A 13,170-nucleotide genomic window follows, 5' to 3' on the forward strand; every position below is an offset into this window, starting at 1 on the left:
AATGACTGAGTAATGGAAAGGCATAATGATGTTGTGCATAGAGTTCTGGATTTGAAATCAAGGAAGATCTAGGATTAAATTGTGACAATAGCAGGACAATGGCAACACATGTGATGATTGCTACCATCCTTTTCACCTCCAAAAAGATGGCTGCTTCACCAAAAATGGACAGCTATGTGTCTGTGGTTATATAATTGTAGATTTTTAAAAGTATAATTTCCAAACCTCTGAGATAGTCTATCAATTAACATATTCTGAACAGCTATTGTAGCTGGGTAATAGATTAGGTTCAGAATTGAGCTGGAGGACAATATTAGTCTGGATGGCATTTGGAAAAATGTGAAGTTGTTTCAATAACACCCAAACTATTCCCTACTATAAGATCCTATCTTTTTTTTTTAATCTCAATATAACCCTGAAAGGCTATGATTCATAGAACATCAAAATCTTATAATAATTATAATTACATGAGCCACAAAGGGCAACAGAAACTCCCATTGTGAGCATAAAAAGACTGTGGCACATTCCCAATTATGATAGGTGAGAAGAGTCAGAGATGAGTAGAAAAGAAAGGCTAGTCATGCAACAACAACAACAACAAAAAAAAAGATAGATAGAAAGTATGTCAGTCTAATAAGTGTTTGCTTTATGCTAGGCACTGTGCTAAGTGTTAGGGATACAAAGAATGGTAAAAGACAGTTCCTGCCCTTGAAGAGCTCGTCTATTGAGAGAGACATCATATAAATAACTATATAGATGGACAAGCTATATATAAGATAAATAGGATATGATTAATAGAGGAAAGACACTAGAATAAAGGGAGATTGAGGCAGCAAGCCCTAAGATTGCCCTGGGACATACAAAACACAAATAGAGAAGAGTGTCTCTAGAGGCTTTATAGATAGAGATGAACAAAAAGAAGAAGTCATAAGATGGTCAAGTATTTGTGATTTATTTGATCACAGTGAGCAAAATAAAGAGACAAGAGATCCACAGATATATTCAAGCAAGGTAAAAAACACTGACTAAACCAATAATCAGAAGATCTGGGTTTGAATCCATGATTATTTATTTTTACTTATTAGAATTGTGAATTGAGATAAATTACCTAACTTCTCTGAATCCTTACCCACTCCTAAAATGAAGAGGTAGGAGTTTCTTAGAAAACTCTGGCCTTGTGAGGTTTAACATATCTATGAATGACTTAGATAAAGGCATAAATAATATGCCTATCAAATCTGCAGATGGCACAAAGCTAGGAGGGGATTAGCTCACTCAGTAGATGGCACAGTTGGGATTTGAAAGGATCTCAACAGTTTCAAACTATGGCTGTAATCTTAATAGATTAAATATGATGAAGATAGAAGTGTTTTAAGATCAAGGAATGGCATGAGGAAATCAGATAGAGAAGAATGCAGCATTGATTCGAGGAATAGAAAATAATCTGATTAGAGTGGATTTTTGGAGTGCCTGGAGAGAATCAAATTAGATAAGGTAGGTTGGGTTCATCAAACGCTACCCATTTTTTAATCACTTCTTTCTTGCTCATCTAGTCTGTTGTACTTATAAATTTTCTGTTTATTTTTCTAAACTAGTACCAAAATGTTTCCATGACTGTTACCTTCTATTTAAAGTCTAATAAAGCTATGTCTCCTTCATTTGTTCTTTTCTCCTTATTTCACTTGAGATTTACTACCATTTGTCCACTCAAATGAATTTACTGTCTTGCCTAGTTCCATCACCATCATTATAATAAATTGCTGGCAGTTCTACAGTAATTTAAGGGTTGCCAAGTGTTTTAGATCTGTTATCTCATCAGGGCCTCAAAAGGAGAATATGTAGGTATCATTATTATCTTCATCTTGCAGATGAGAAAAATGAGTCTGAAAGAGGTTAAGTTACTTTTCTGGAGTCACACAATTAGTAAGTATTTGAGATGGAATTTTAACTCTGGTTTTCCAAGTATAACACTATCCACAGCAGTCAAACAGCAAATATTTATTAAATGACTACTTTATACCAAGCATTGTAGTAAGCACTTGGGCTAACAAAGAAAAGAAAAAAGACTTTTCTTGCTCTAAAGAGCCTCATAGTCAAATGGCGGAGACAGTATATAAACAATAATATGTAGACATATTGGAGATATTCAATAGAGGGAAGGAACTAGAAGGGAGATAAGGAAAGGCTTCCTAGAGAAGGTGAGATATTATCTGGGACTTGAAGAAAGCCAGAGAACATAGGAGAAAGAGATGAAAAGAGAGAGCATTCCAGGTTTGGGATCAGGAGACACAGTGTCTTGTTTGAGGGATAGCAAGAAAACCAATGTTCTTGAATTGCAGATTATCTTGGGAAGTGTAAAGTGTAAGAAGACTGGAATGGCGAGGAATGGGGCAGATTATGAAGGGCTTTGAATGGCAAACAGTATTTTGTATATGATCCTGGAGGGAAAATGGAGATAGTGGAGTTTATTGGGTTGGGGTGTGTATGTATGCATATGTGTGTGTGTGGGTGTGTGATGTGGTCAGACATGGACTTTAGAAAGATCACTTCATAGCAAGGAAAGGATGGAATGGAATAGGGAGAAACTTGTGGCAAAGAGACCAGCCAGCAGGTTATTTTAATACTCCAGGTGTAAGTTGATGGGATTTGCATTTGGGTGGTGGTAATGTCAGAGGAGAAAAGGGGACATATGTGAAAGATGTTATGAAGGCAAAATTAACAGATCTTGGTAGCACTGGGTATAGGGAGTAGGAAAGTGAAAAGTTGAGAATAATGTACAGCTGTCCATGAAATATCCTCTTAGTAATTTGGTGTAGCAAAAGATACTTTATTCATTTTATAGTTATTCTGAACAGGATTTTGTAAATTACTGTATTTTTATTGTTTTTATTAGTAGTCAATACTTTTAAATACCTACTATGTGCATGGCAATGCACTAAGTCCTGGACAGGCAAAAAATTTCCTGTCCCCAAGGAGCTCACAATCTAATGCAGGAGAACAAGCAAATAAATATGTACAAATAAGCTATATGTGGAAAAATATATCAATGATTTATAATATATTGATAATTTTTTGATTTATTTTGTATGCTAAAGCTAAGGATTATTTCAATTGTGTTTGAATTTTGAGGGTTTTTTAAGTATAGCATCACATCACCATTAAATAGGAATAATTTTGTCTTCTTTGAATATACCCTTAGTATATTTCTATAACTGTTTAATAACAGTAGCCAAAGGGGGAATTTTTGTTTCAGTCCTATTTATACTGGCCAAGTTTTAAAGAATTCCATTGCAAATATGATGCAGATCTAATAGATCTTGAATATGTAAATATAATTTCTCACATGTATTCTCATTAGCAGTGATAACTGAAGTCATGGATTAAATGAGATCGACAAGGCAAAGAATGTAAAAATTTAGAGACGAGGACTTCTATGAGGACTCATAAAAAAAAGGAAGAGTCAGTAGTTGTAGAAAGGATAAACTATAGAGATAGGGGGAAAATCAGGAGATTGTGTGTCAAAAGATAAGGGAGTAGAAAGTATCCAGTAAGAGGCCATAGCTAACAATGTTAAATGTTGCCATTAAAAAAAAAAGATAAGAACGTTAGTAAGCTTTAATAGATCAAATTGCATGTAGACTTGGGGTATCTTGTGAAGTACGTGTGTGTAGATATATGTATATAAAATTCTCACTTTATGTAAATTTGCATAATGTGAATTAGCATAAAATAATTCATATCCCCCCAAGACAAAAAAACAAAACAAAACAAAATAAAAATACCACACCTATTCAAATAATAGGGAATTCAAACAGCACGAAAAGAGCAAATACAGAATACCATTATCAATTTGCAGTTTCTTCTGGCTTCAAGAGGAGGAGAGTGAATGTATGATGAAAATATGTGAGTAATCACAGCTGGATTTCTGGGAAAGCAGTTTCATAAAGGGAAGAGTATAGAAGAGAGGGAGAAAGTAGAAAAAGAGAACAGCATTTTTTCTTCTTGAAACTTCTCTTATACCTGCCTGAGATGGGTCCTGATTACTGAGAACTTGATTTCAATTTGTTATATTAAAGACCCCAAACTCTCTGCCATTCTGGTGAATTTCTTGAATGTAATGCGGATGTTGTGATGTGACCTGTCCAATTAAACAGTTCAGTAGGTCTCACTTTCTCAGATACAGCTTAGCCTTGAAAAACAATGAGAGCAAGAACACTGAACTTGAGAACTGGTTGGAACTACAAAGATAAGGAAATAGTTGGAAGAACAGAACAATTGGTAAAAGGAGATTTCAGATGAATGGACATTTCTAGGGAAACATAAATCATGCAGTTTATACTTTTCTGTCTCAGAAAAACTACTGTTTTATCAAATGGTAATGTTATGTTGACTTAGATGAAAGACAAAATACATTCATATAGACCCAAAGCCCAATTTAAGGAAGTCTGTGGAAGTGCTACTCACATGAATTTAGTGGTGAATCATATCGGCTTGCTGAAAGGGAAGTCCTTTCCCGAGTCTCCTTTTCCATTTCTTCCTTCAGTATCAATTGTCCCAGACCTGAGTTGAGCTATTTGGTGGGAATGGAAAAATAAACGTGAATGAAGCCTAAATTGTTTTCTAGTGAACTGTACACACATCTCAGGAAATTTCTGAAAGAATTTAATGAAAGCAATAAGGCAATCTTCCAGAAGACAAACCTTCAACAGCTGCTCTTCTTGAAGTTGCCTGCGTCTCTGAAGCTCTTCCTCATCTTCCTCACGGCCACTTGATCTGCGCCTCATATCTGTTCCTATTTCCATAGTAAAGAGAACGTCTTACATAAGCCCTGCTACAAGAAATAATCCTCAAGGACCAAGCTGGTTATCTTCAGTAAGTTAGTAACAGTGCAAAGTCAGCAGTGGTCTTTATATAGCATTCCTGAACAAGCCAGAAAAATTTCCACCCCCTCTAAGCTGCCCTGGCCACCTCCAACATATACATGCAATTGAACTAATTGGGGTTTTGTTCAATTTGCTATGTGAGTATAAGCCACTATACCAGAAAAATAGTATCTCCCATCAAATGATTTAAATGATTGAAATCTGCTTTGTTCTTCTTGTCTAAAGGTTCTAAGCAGCCACACTAAGTCAACAATAGGAAGTTTCTGTTTAGGAATCCATATCATCAAATACCATAACCCAATATTTGATCTCTGTATTTGGGATTCAAGTACTGCTTAAGGAATTTAGCTGAAAAAAAAAATACTAGTCTGGAATACTTCTCTCTTCCTGAATGTATACACTCACAATACAGACATTACATAAAACTTATTCTCATTACATTGTCTCAACTCAATTTTACAGGACATTTTTGGACAACAATAAAAGGAATGTTTATTTTTGTTTTTTTTTCTTAGCCTCACTAAGGATGATACTGGATTCTGCAAGGCCAGATGAGAAGACCACAAATTCTGGAGGATCTAGAAATTGTATGGATATTGAATAGGAAAGCTATATTATAGAATAGGTCTTTTTTCTATGGATTAGTCTAACCTCAAACATCATCATCAGAATGTTGGCCTCTGGGTATTATAGTTTTTTGTCTATTACATCTTTTGAAGACTTTCAAATAAGTTGGAAAGGCAAATTTTGCCCTGTGTTGGGAAGAATCTGAAGTGATAAAATAATGGATCTATAGAAATAATGAATAGGCCAAATAGGCTTAGTTTCCATTAAAGACTCATACAGCTATGATTGGAAGGGATCTCAAAGATCATGTAGTTCAAATTTCTTATGATCATGGAAACTGAAGCCAAAGAAGTTTGGTGACTGGTCCAGATCATAGAAAAGTTAATAACAGAGAAGGGATATGAACTCAGGTCCTGAGTGCATTCTTCACTGAGCCATGTTGTCTCCTCAATCATTCTGACACATTTAAATAACAATCAATTCACAATCTTTTAAAAGGATAATAAAAGGAAAAAAGAATACAATGAAAATGAGATACCTTTATAATGGATGATGAAAAGTTTTGAATGATGATGATGATAATAACACATTTAAGTGCTGTTTTAAAGTTTGCAAAGTTTTACCTGTATTATTTTATTTCAACCTCATCATAACCCTATGAAATAGATGCTACTATTATCTATATTTTACAGATCAGAAAACAGGCTTATAGTGATATGTTCAGGGTCACAAAGCTAGCATCTGAAGAAGGATTTGAAACCACATTTTTTCTCCAAACACAACACCGTGCAATGGATGACTGCAGAAATTTGGAAAGAAAAAAGTCAACATTACCATAGCTGACACCCCAATTCTGAATACCAGGCCTTTCAGTTTGTTAACACCTTATTAAGCCAACTGTGTAAACACAAAGGTACATATACAAACATATTTTGACTAAATTCAAATACAATGAATGAAACAGCTAAAAGGTGACCTCACAGATGAAAAAGTATGGAATTGGTGACAATGATGCAGGTAAAGACATGCAATCAACATCACTTGTATTGGGATGCTTCCTGAACATCAATGAACTGTGTCATATTCTTTCATTGTACTGCAGAAAAGGGTCTATTCCAGGTGCTAAGATGATGGTCCTGGTTGTTAAAAGAGAAGGCTACTGAAAAAAGCAAAACACCAGGAGATAATTTATGTAGGAATAAGTAATGTATTAAAGGGCTCAACCAATTTTTCTAAGCAAGAATTATATGCAATAACAATGCATATTATTTTCTGGGGCTATGTCATAGATGAGATAATGCTATAATGAAATCTTTCTAGTAGTTTCAATAAGAAACTCCTTAGATAGGATCCAATGTGGATAATCTTCCTACCAAATTCAGAGCTGGAATAGATTACATATAGATAGAGAAATTTCAAATACTTTACATCTAAATTAGTATCATATTAGTTTCTACTTCTGTCTTTTTTTTTTTTTTTTTTTTTTTTGGCATTTTCCTCACAAATTTTTCCAACATGTTAAACTTTTTTTCACACATTACTATGAATTACTAGCACCCTTAGAACCGTGTCCATTTGACTTAGTTACTTCATTTGCATACCTACGGCAGCAAGTGAGGGGGGACCTGGCCAGTGGTCCGTCTCAATCTTTGGTATCTCGTTGGGATCTGGAGCATGAGCTGCTGGGAACTTGGAGGACTTGATGATATCCTCTGAAGACTTGCTCTGTGCTGCCAGGGCAGCTGGATCTAGAGGGTAACCAGGGGGAACTTAGCTATTGATTTAAAGCACTTGTGGTATAATCTCCCAGCATTGGAGTCCCTGGTCCCCTGGTCAGCATTTTAACTCCAAAGGAATCCAATCACCATTAGCATAAGTTGTATTTCCATTGCTACTCAGAGGTAACCAGAGTCAACTAGATTAATTTTTCCTATATTCAATATCAAATTCAAGGGCTTGGTCTCACCTTACATTTATTTAGAACAGTTTCATGTTAGAAGGATTAGTGAAAAAAGGAGCTAAGGGTGACACATCAAGCAGACTTTTGACTCAATGAGAATTTATCAGCATGCTTGTTTGTTTTGGAGTCTTGGATAAGAAACTAAAAATGGATTAGTAATGTTGCATTCATTTTAAATTGTTATATTTATGGAACTTGCTTTTTTAAGCAAGGGGAGGGGAAAAAACCTCAGTTTGTATTTGTAGGAAATCAGTTGTATTTGTAGGAAATTGTATTTAGCAATGTAATATGTGCCTGTCATATCTATTAACCATTTTCATTCTAAGTTTGGCACTTACAAATGAGCCATTTGCTTTTAAATGAATGAAGGTCAAAGTGGATATAATTATTATACTCATATTTCTTTTCTCCATATTATACTTGGCTGTAAGCAAGAGTTAGATCTAACTATAAGTGCATGTTACAAATCAGAAATCAAAAGGGCATAAATTATAAAACTAAGTAATTTCAGGATGCCCTACCTCAGCTCTGTCTTTACTAAAGTGTTGATAGATAAATTGGACCTAGTGCAATACGAATTTGTTCTAAAAATATGCTTTTCAAGTAACAGTATTTTAGAATAAGAAAGGAACCTGGAAGATCATCTAATCCAATCTACTTTCTCATTTGCTCATATGAGCAAACAAATTAACAAATTAAGAGATTAAGTGATTCAAAATCTAATGAATGACAGAGCCAATCCAATTGTAGGAAACAACTCTCTGGATTCCTAGTAAGTATCATTTCTGGCAAACCATATTATTCTTGATTAATCTACATCAAGTTAGAGATAATGTCTTCAGAAGTCATTTTAATAGAAAAGTACCAACACTATTTCTTTGTTGTAAATAATATAATATTATCTAAACTTCTTAAATTTAAATTGTGTGATTTGTGTTTTGATTTAAATACAAGGAGAGAGAATACTATATGCAAGAATATATAAACTGATATCCCAAATTTTGGGGAAATTGTTTTTTAGGGAAACAAAAACATGACTTCAAACAGTACTTACGGATTAGATTTGGTGAAATCAGTAGTTAAACATTCACAAGTTAATGAGAGGGTGGGAAGACACATTAAAACCATAAAAAACAAACAAAAATAATGTTAAGAAACTTAAAATGCAAGCATATTATGTAAAACTTAAAAAAAGAACAAACTGAAAGAACCTCAAGTCATTTGAAATTTTTTTTTTTTTGCTTTTCCCCTCAAACTTTGATGTCATTTTTTTCTTGAACATTTTAAACCATATTTTTTATTTTGAGTTGTGATGTTTATCTGACAATTTATTCTAAAGACAGTTTTCAAGTTTCCAGGTACAACTTGGATATATATATATATATATATATATATACACACACACACACACACACACACTTAAATAAATAAATATGTATATATAAATATTAAACACTCCCAATAAATCAAGCACACCGCTGAAGGAAGCCTTTGTTTTCTATCTGTCTATAAAGACATGAAGATGATAGACTTTTAAGAGATCCAATGATTATGGAAGAAAACACAATTTACATAGAATGATGACATTCCTTCATAAAAATATTAATTTCTTATCAAAAGGAAGAAAACCATTTTAGTAAAAGTTTATGTTTATTATGCATCAGGTAGTAGTTGGTCAATTTATTTCTCTACTTTGTAACCAAAGAATTCCACAATCTTAAAGCTAAGAATTAAAGATTAGGCTGGGCTAGTCATCTAGTCCAATTAATTTCTTTTTTTTTTTTTTAATAGATGAGGAAATTGAGATCTAGAGAGATGAAGATGTTCAAGATCATACAACTGGTAAGGAGCCAAGTTGGGATCAGAACCCTACCCAGGGTTTCAAGACCAGCACTTTCTACCAATTCACATAAACTCCAATGCTAACTAGGTTCCAAGAGAGATGCTAAAGGAACTGGGTAACTGAGCAATAAACTGACTTTGGTTTAACCAAAGAGACTTTGTCTCATTTACTTTCATTTGTTTTGTTGGTCTAACTAGGTTCCTGCTGTTCAAAGTTTTTGGGGTTATCTATGCTTTCTAAGCAATTACTATAGTTAGGAAGTCTACATGCAATATAAATCATATAATAAAACTCTTATCTTTACCACAAAGAGAAAGAAAATTGGTTTTGGTTTTGTTCTTTTGGCTGCTAAATCCAGTTTAGCAAGACTTTGTGATCTAGGTTCAATTGAGTACTTCTATAATACAATCTTACCATAATAAATTCATTTCCTGTAGAAAATGAACTTTCTATGGCATATGCATAAAATTTATACCTTTAGGGATCATAATTAAGTACTGCATCTTTGAATTATTCTATATATGTCTGGAAACCCCTTCTATTGGATGCTGTAATTTTGTTAAAAGTCTTGGATAAGTACTTCAGTGAACAGCAAAGTTATGAGTTTGTGTATTTAAGAGTTATGAGGAGGAAAGCAGGTTTACCATGTTGTTTGTAGATGGGAGGTTTTCGGTATATGTTGATCCCTTGATCTGTGGAATGAAAAAGCAAAGATGTGTGAGTACGGAGACTAGTTCAGTTATGGGATAAGAAAAAAATAAACCAAATGTTAAGCCAGTATGAAGAGTCTTGAACAAAAAAAGACCAGAAAGTTGACTTTTGTATTACAAAGAGTTAGTTTATTTGAAGGAAAAACACAAAAATGAGTGAATTATCAGACATGTGACATGGAATTCTTTGTAATACATCTTACAATAAATATGCTGATGTAACCAAGAGGTAAGCCACTTAATTTATATATATGTACTAATATATATATATATATATATATATATTTCATTAAGAGTGTGATAAAAAAATGAGAAAAATGAAAACAGAGATGTTTTGATGGTGTGAAAGACAGAACTATTTTGAAGGTTAAAAAACACCCTCAAATTGCCGCTGTCTGAAAATTGAGCTTCCGGTATATACCGGTGTCCAATTTATCTTTAAATCAACGAGTTGAACTGAGTGTGAAGCAATGAAAAGAAATTAAAAATCACAGAAAATGTTTTCTACTCTAAAAAAAAACCAAACAATCAGATGTTTTCATGGGATGCTTAATCTAATCTTAATTTGTATGGGACAGTACCCACTTAGTGCTAATTAAGACCTTTCTACTAGCAATAAATACATCTGAAAAAAATCAGATATATTTTCTCCTCAAATCTTAAAGAATTAAATCGTCATGGAGCATTAAGGGACTAAAAGTTACAAATATAAATTTATTCTCAAAGTTAACTTAAATTTATAACTACAGAAGACAGTTCTAAACTTGAACCATTTTGTCTAGGAAAGATCTTTCAGCAATGTAGATGGCAAACTATTCAATAAGTTATGATCTTAGAGAATTGCAGGGGTCACAGAGAAGTTAAATTATTTGCCAAAGGTCAGAGTCAATATAGTTCAGTTGGGCTTTAAATTCAGGCCACCTGACTCTGAGACCAATTCTCTATTATTATGTCATTGATGCCTCAATATAAAGCCACAGAACAAACCAAACCTTAGAGATATTTTGAGGCATCATAGAATTTAGAGTAAGAGGAAACCTTAGAGATGTAATCCAATGCTTTCATTTTATTCATGAGAAAAACAGGCCCAGAGAAGGAAAATGACTCGCTAAAAATCACCTACGTTGTAGACAGGTAAGATTCAAATTCAGGTCCTCTGATTCTAAATCCAGTAACCCTGAGTTTTACAGCAAATTCTTGGCTTAAATAGAAAAAAAACCTATTAGTTTGCCAACTAATTGTTAACTAAGATTAAAATAATGTTTAACTTATTAAAAGAATTTTCAAGTAAACAGAGGAGGTCAAAAATGTGATAAGATGGAGAATTTAATCTTTATTGACAATTAATGCATACCATAGCTTGAACTCTATGATAACTATGGCTGGCAAACTCTGGTTGATTCTGTACCCCTTAGAGGGCTGAGCCAATTCTACCATTAAGAGAATGAATTTTATTTTCCTACAAAACACTGACTTCTTTTCCTACCTCTTGCAAGCAAACAACCATCTGTAGATTCAGTGAATGCTTACAAATAACAAATAAATTCAAAGCCTCTAGCCCTAGGTCTGAAAGGGAAGGCTTCTTGGTGGGCTACTATGCAGTCATACTGCCATAAACAATTAATTTTATTTCATGAAAGGAACAATCAATTTATCCAGTGTCACATCTGTAGGACAGGAAATTAAAAGTCTGTGGGAATATTCTTACAACGGAAACAAAGAAGGAATTGCTTTGAAATATAAAAAACAAGATCTCTGAAGGTATAAAGTTCAACATTGATGATAGCAAGAAAGCTTCACTTGTAATGTGTACCAAACCATATCATGAACTAATATGTAGGAATAATTAATATATAACATGAAAAGTTATTTTCCTTTTGAGTCACCACAACTATAACTTCAGTATCACCCCCTCCCAATAAGCAATCATAAAAATTCCCAAATAAAAAGCAAAACCCCAAAGAGTCTTTTATCAACACCCTATATTTTATGTATAAAACTGTTCTAAGGACAGAACCTACAATAAAGGGCATGTCAACTGTATGCATCCCAATAAAAGAGCGTGAGGTAATGGAGACGAGACAAAGGTTTTACAGGCTACATTCTACACTGTGACGGGACACCAAGACACATACAGTGTCAGCTCCTACCTGGAACATGGAAATGTTTAGGGGCCTGAGCGTAAGTTGGAGTTAGAGGGCGGCTGTCTGGCCGATAAGGGAGAGGGGAGTTCCGGCCGCTGGATGGCTCATTGCCTCCAATGAGAAGAATGGAGAAAACAAAATGAGAGAAGGGAGAGTGACAAAAGGGGAAAGGGAAAGCAAGCATAATAAAAATTCAAAACAACAAACTGAAAGGAGATAAACTGAAGAGGAAAAAAAAAGGAAAGAAAACCAAATAAGTTATCAATTTTGCTAGCACAGGTGATTTTAAGTTTAGTATTCTGAGAAAGGGAGATTCATGTTCAAGGGAAAACTGAGTTAAAGGCAGCTGGCAACAAGATGCTTCATTCCGATGGCATGCGATTGGATGCTGGAAGCAAGCAGCATACTGGTTAGATGGTCAATATAAGAAAGAGAAATGGGAAGTTTCTTGTTCATGATTTAGAATCAAGATTATAACAGTTCAAGCATATAAAGTACTGGCTTTGCAAACTCAAATACAACCATTTCCCAAGCATGTAGGCAGATGCTGGCAATCAGAGCATGTTTGTCTAAACTGAAGGCTAGGTCTGGTAGAAAACCCATGTGGTTACCCAGTCCTTCCCCTAACCAAGGCAATATGATCCTTGTACTATGATTCTTTTGTTTTCTAACTTTGAAAGGGCAATGTGGAATTCAATTTTTGATATCTATACCTTCTCCTCCCTTATACCTCTCTCTTGAAAAGTTAAGATTCCACTATGATCACCATTCATGGGAGGCAGAAAAACTTAACTGATTTAATAACTTTTGACAATGTAAGTTCAGGAGAATCTCTTTAGGTGTCTAAAATGAGCTTGTAATCTAAATTGGAGGGTTCTAGTGCACTCCTTTCTTTTCATTGTAACCTTTATATTACTTTTATTTCTATTGGCTGAAATTTAAATGAGGAAAAGGCATTAGAGGGTATTGAAGTCTGTCATTATTTCAGTAACATTTAAAAATCATATATATATCTAAATACACACATATTTGCAAAATGTTAGTGTTGCAAGCAAATTCTTTA

The 13,170-nt window shown here is 34.0% G+C and overlaps 1 protein-coding gene across 12 annotated transcripts in view; it reads right to left on the reverse strand.

Moving 5' to 3' along the window:
- ABLIM1 (actin binding LIM protein 1) overlaps window positions 1-13,170 on the reverse strand; it is a 297,172-nt gene that overhangs the window by 12,561 nt on the left and 271,441 nt on the right. For 7 of the 12 annotated variants that reach the window (XM_051981492.1, XM_051981481.1, XM_051981480.1 and 4 more), the window contains 5 exons: window positions 12,114-12,218; window positions 9,898-9,945; window positions 7,052-7,198; window positions 4,701-4,792; window positions 4,465-4,570 (listed from right to left, as the gene is read on the reverse strand). In XM_051981492.1, coding sequence (XP_051837452.1) covers window positions 4,465-4,570; window positions 4,701-4,792; window positions 7,052-7,198; window positions 9,898-9,945; window positions 12,114-12,218 — 498 coding nt within the window. The remainder of the gene's footprint in view (window positions 1-4,464; window positions 4,571-4,700; window positions 4,793-7,051; window positions 7,199-9,897; window positions 9,946-12,113; window positions 12,219-13,170) is intronic. The other 5 variants (XM_051981486.1, XM_051981489.1, XM_051981491.1 and 2 more) reach the window with 4 other exon arrangements.

This window comes from Antechinus flavipes, chromosome 2, assembly GCF_016432865.1.
Source record: "Antechinus flavipes isolate AdamAnt ecotype Samford, QLD, Australia chromosome 2, AdamAnt_v2, whole genome shotgun sequence".
Lineage (NCBI taxonomy): Eukaryota > Metazoa > Chordata > Mammalia > Dasyuromorphia > Dasyuridae > Antechinus > Antechinus flavipes.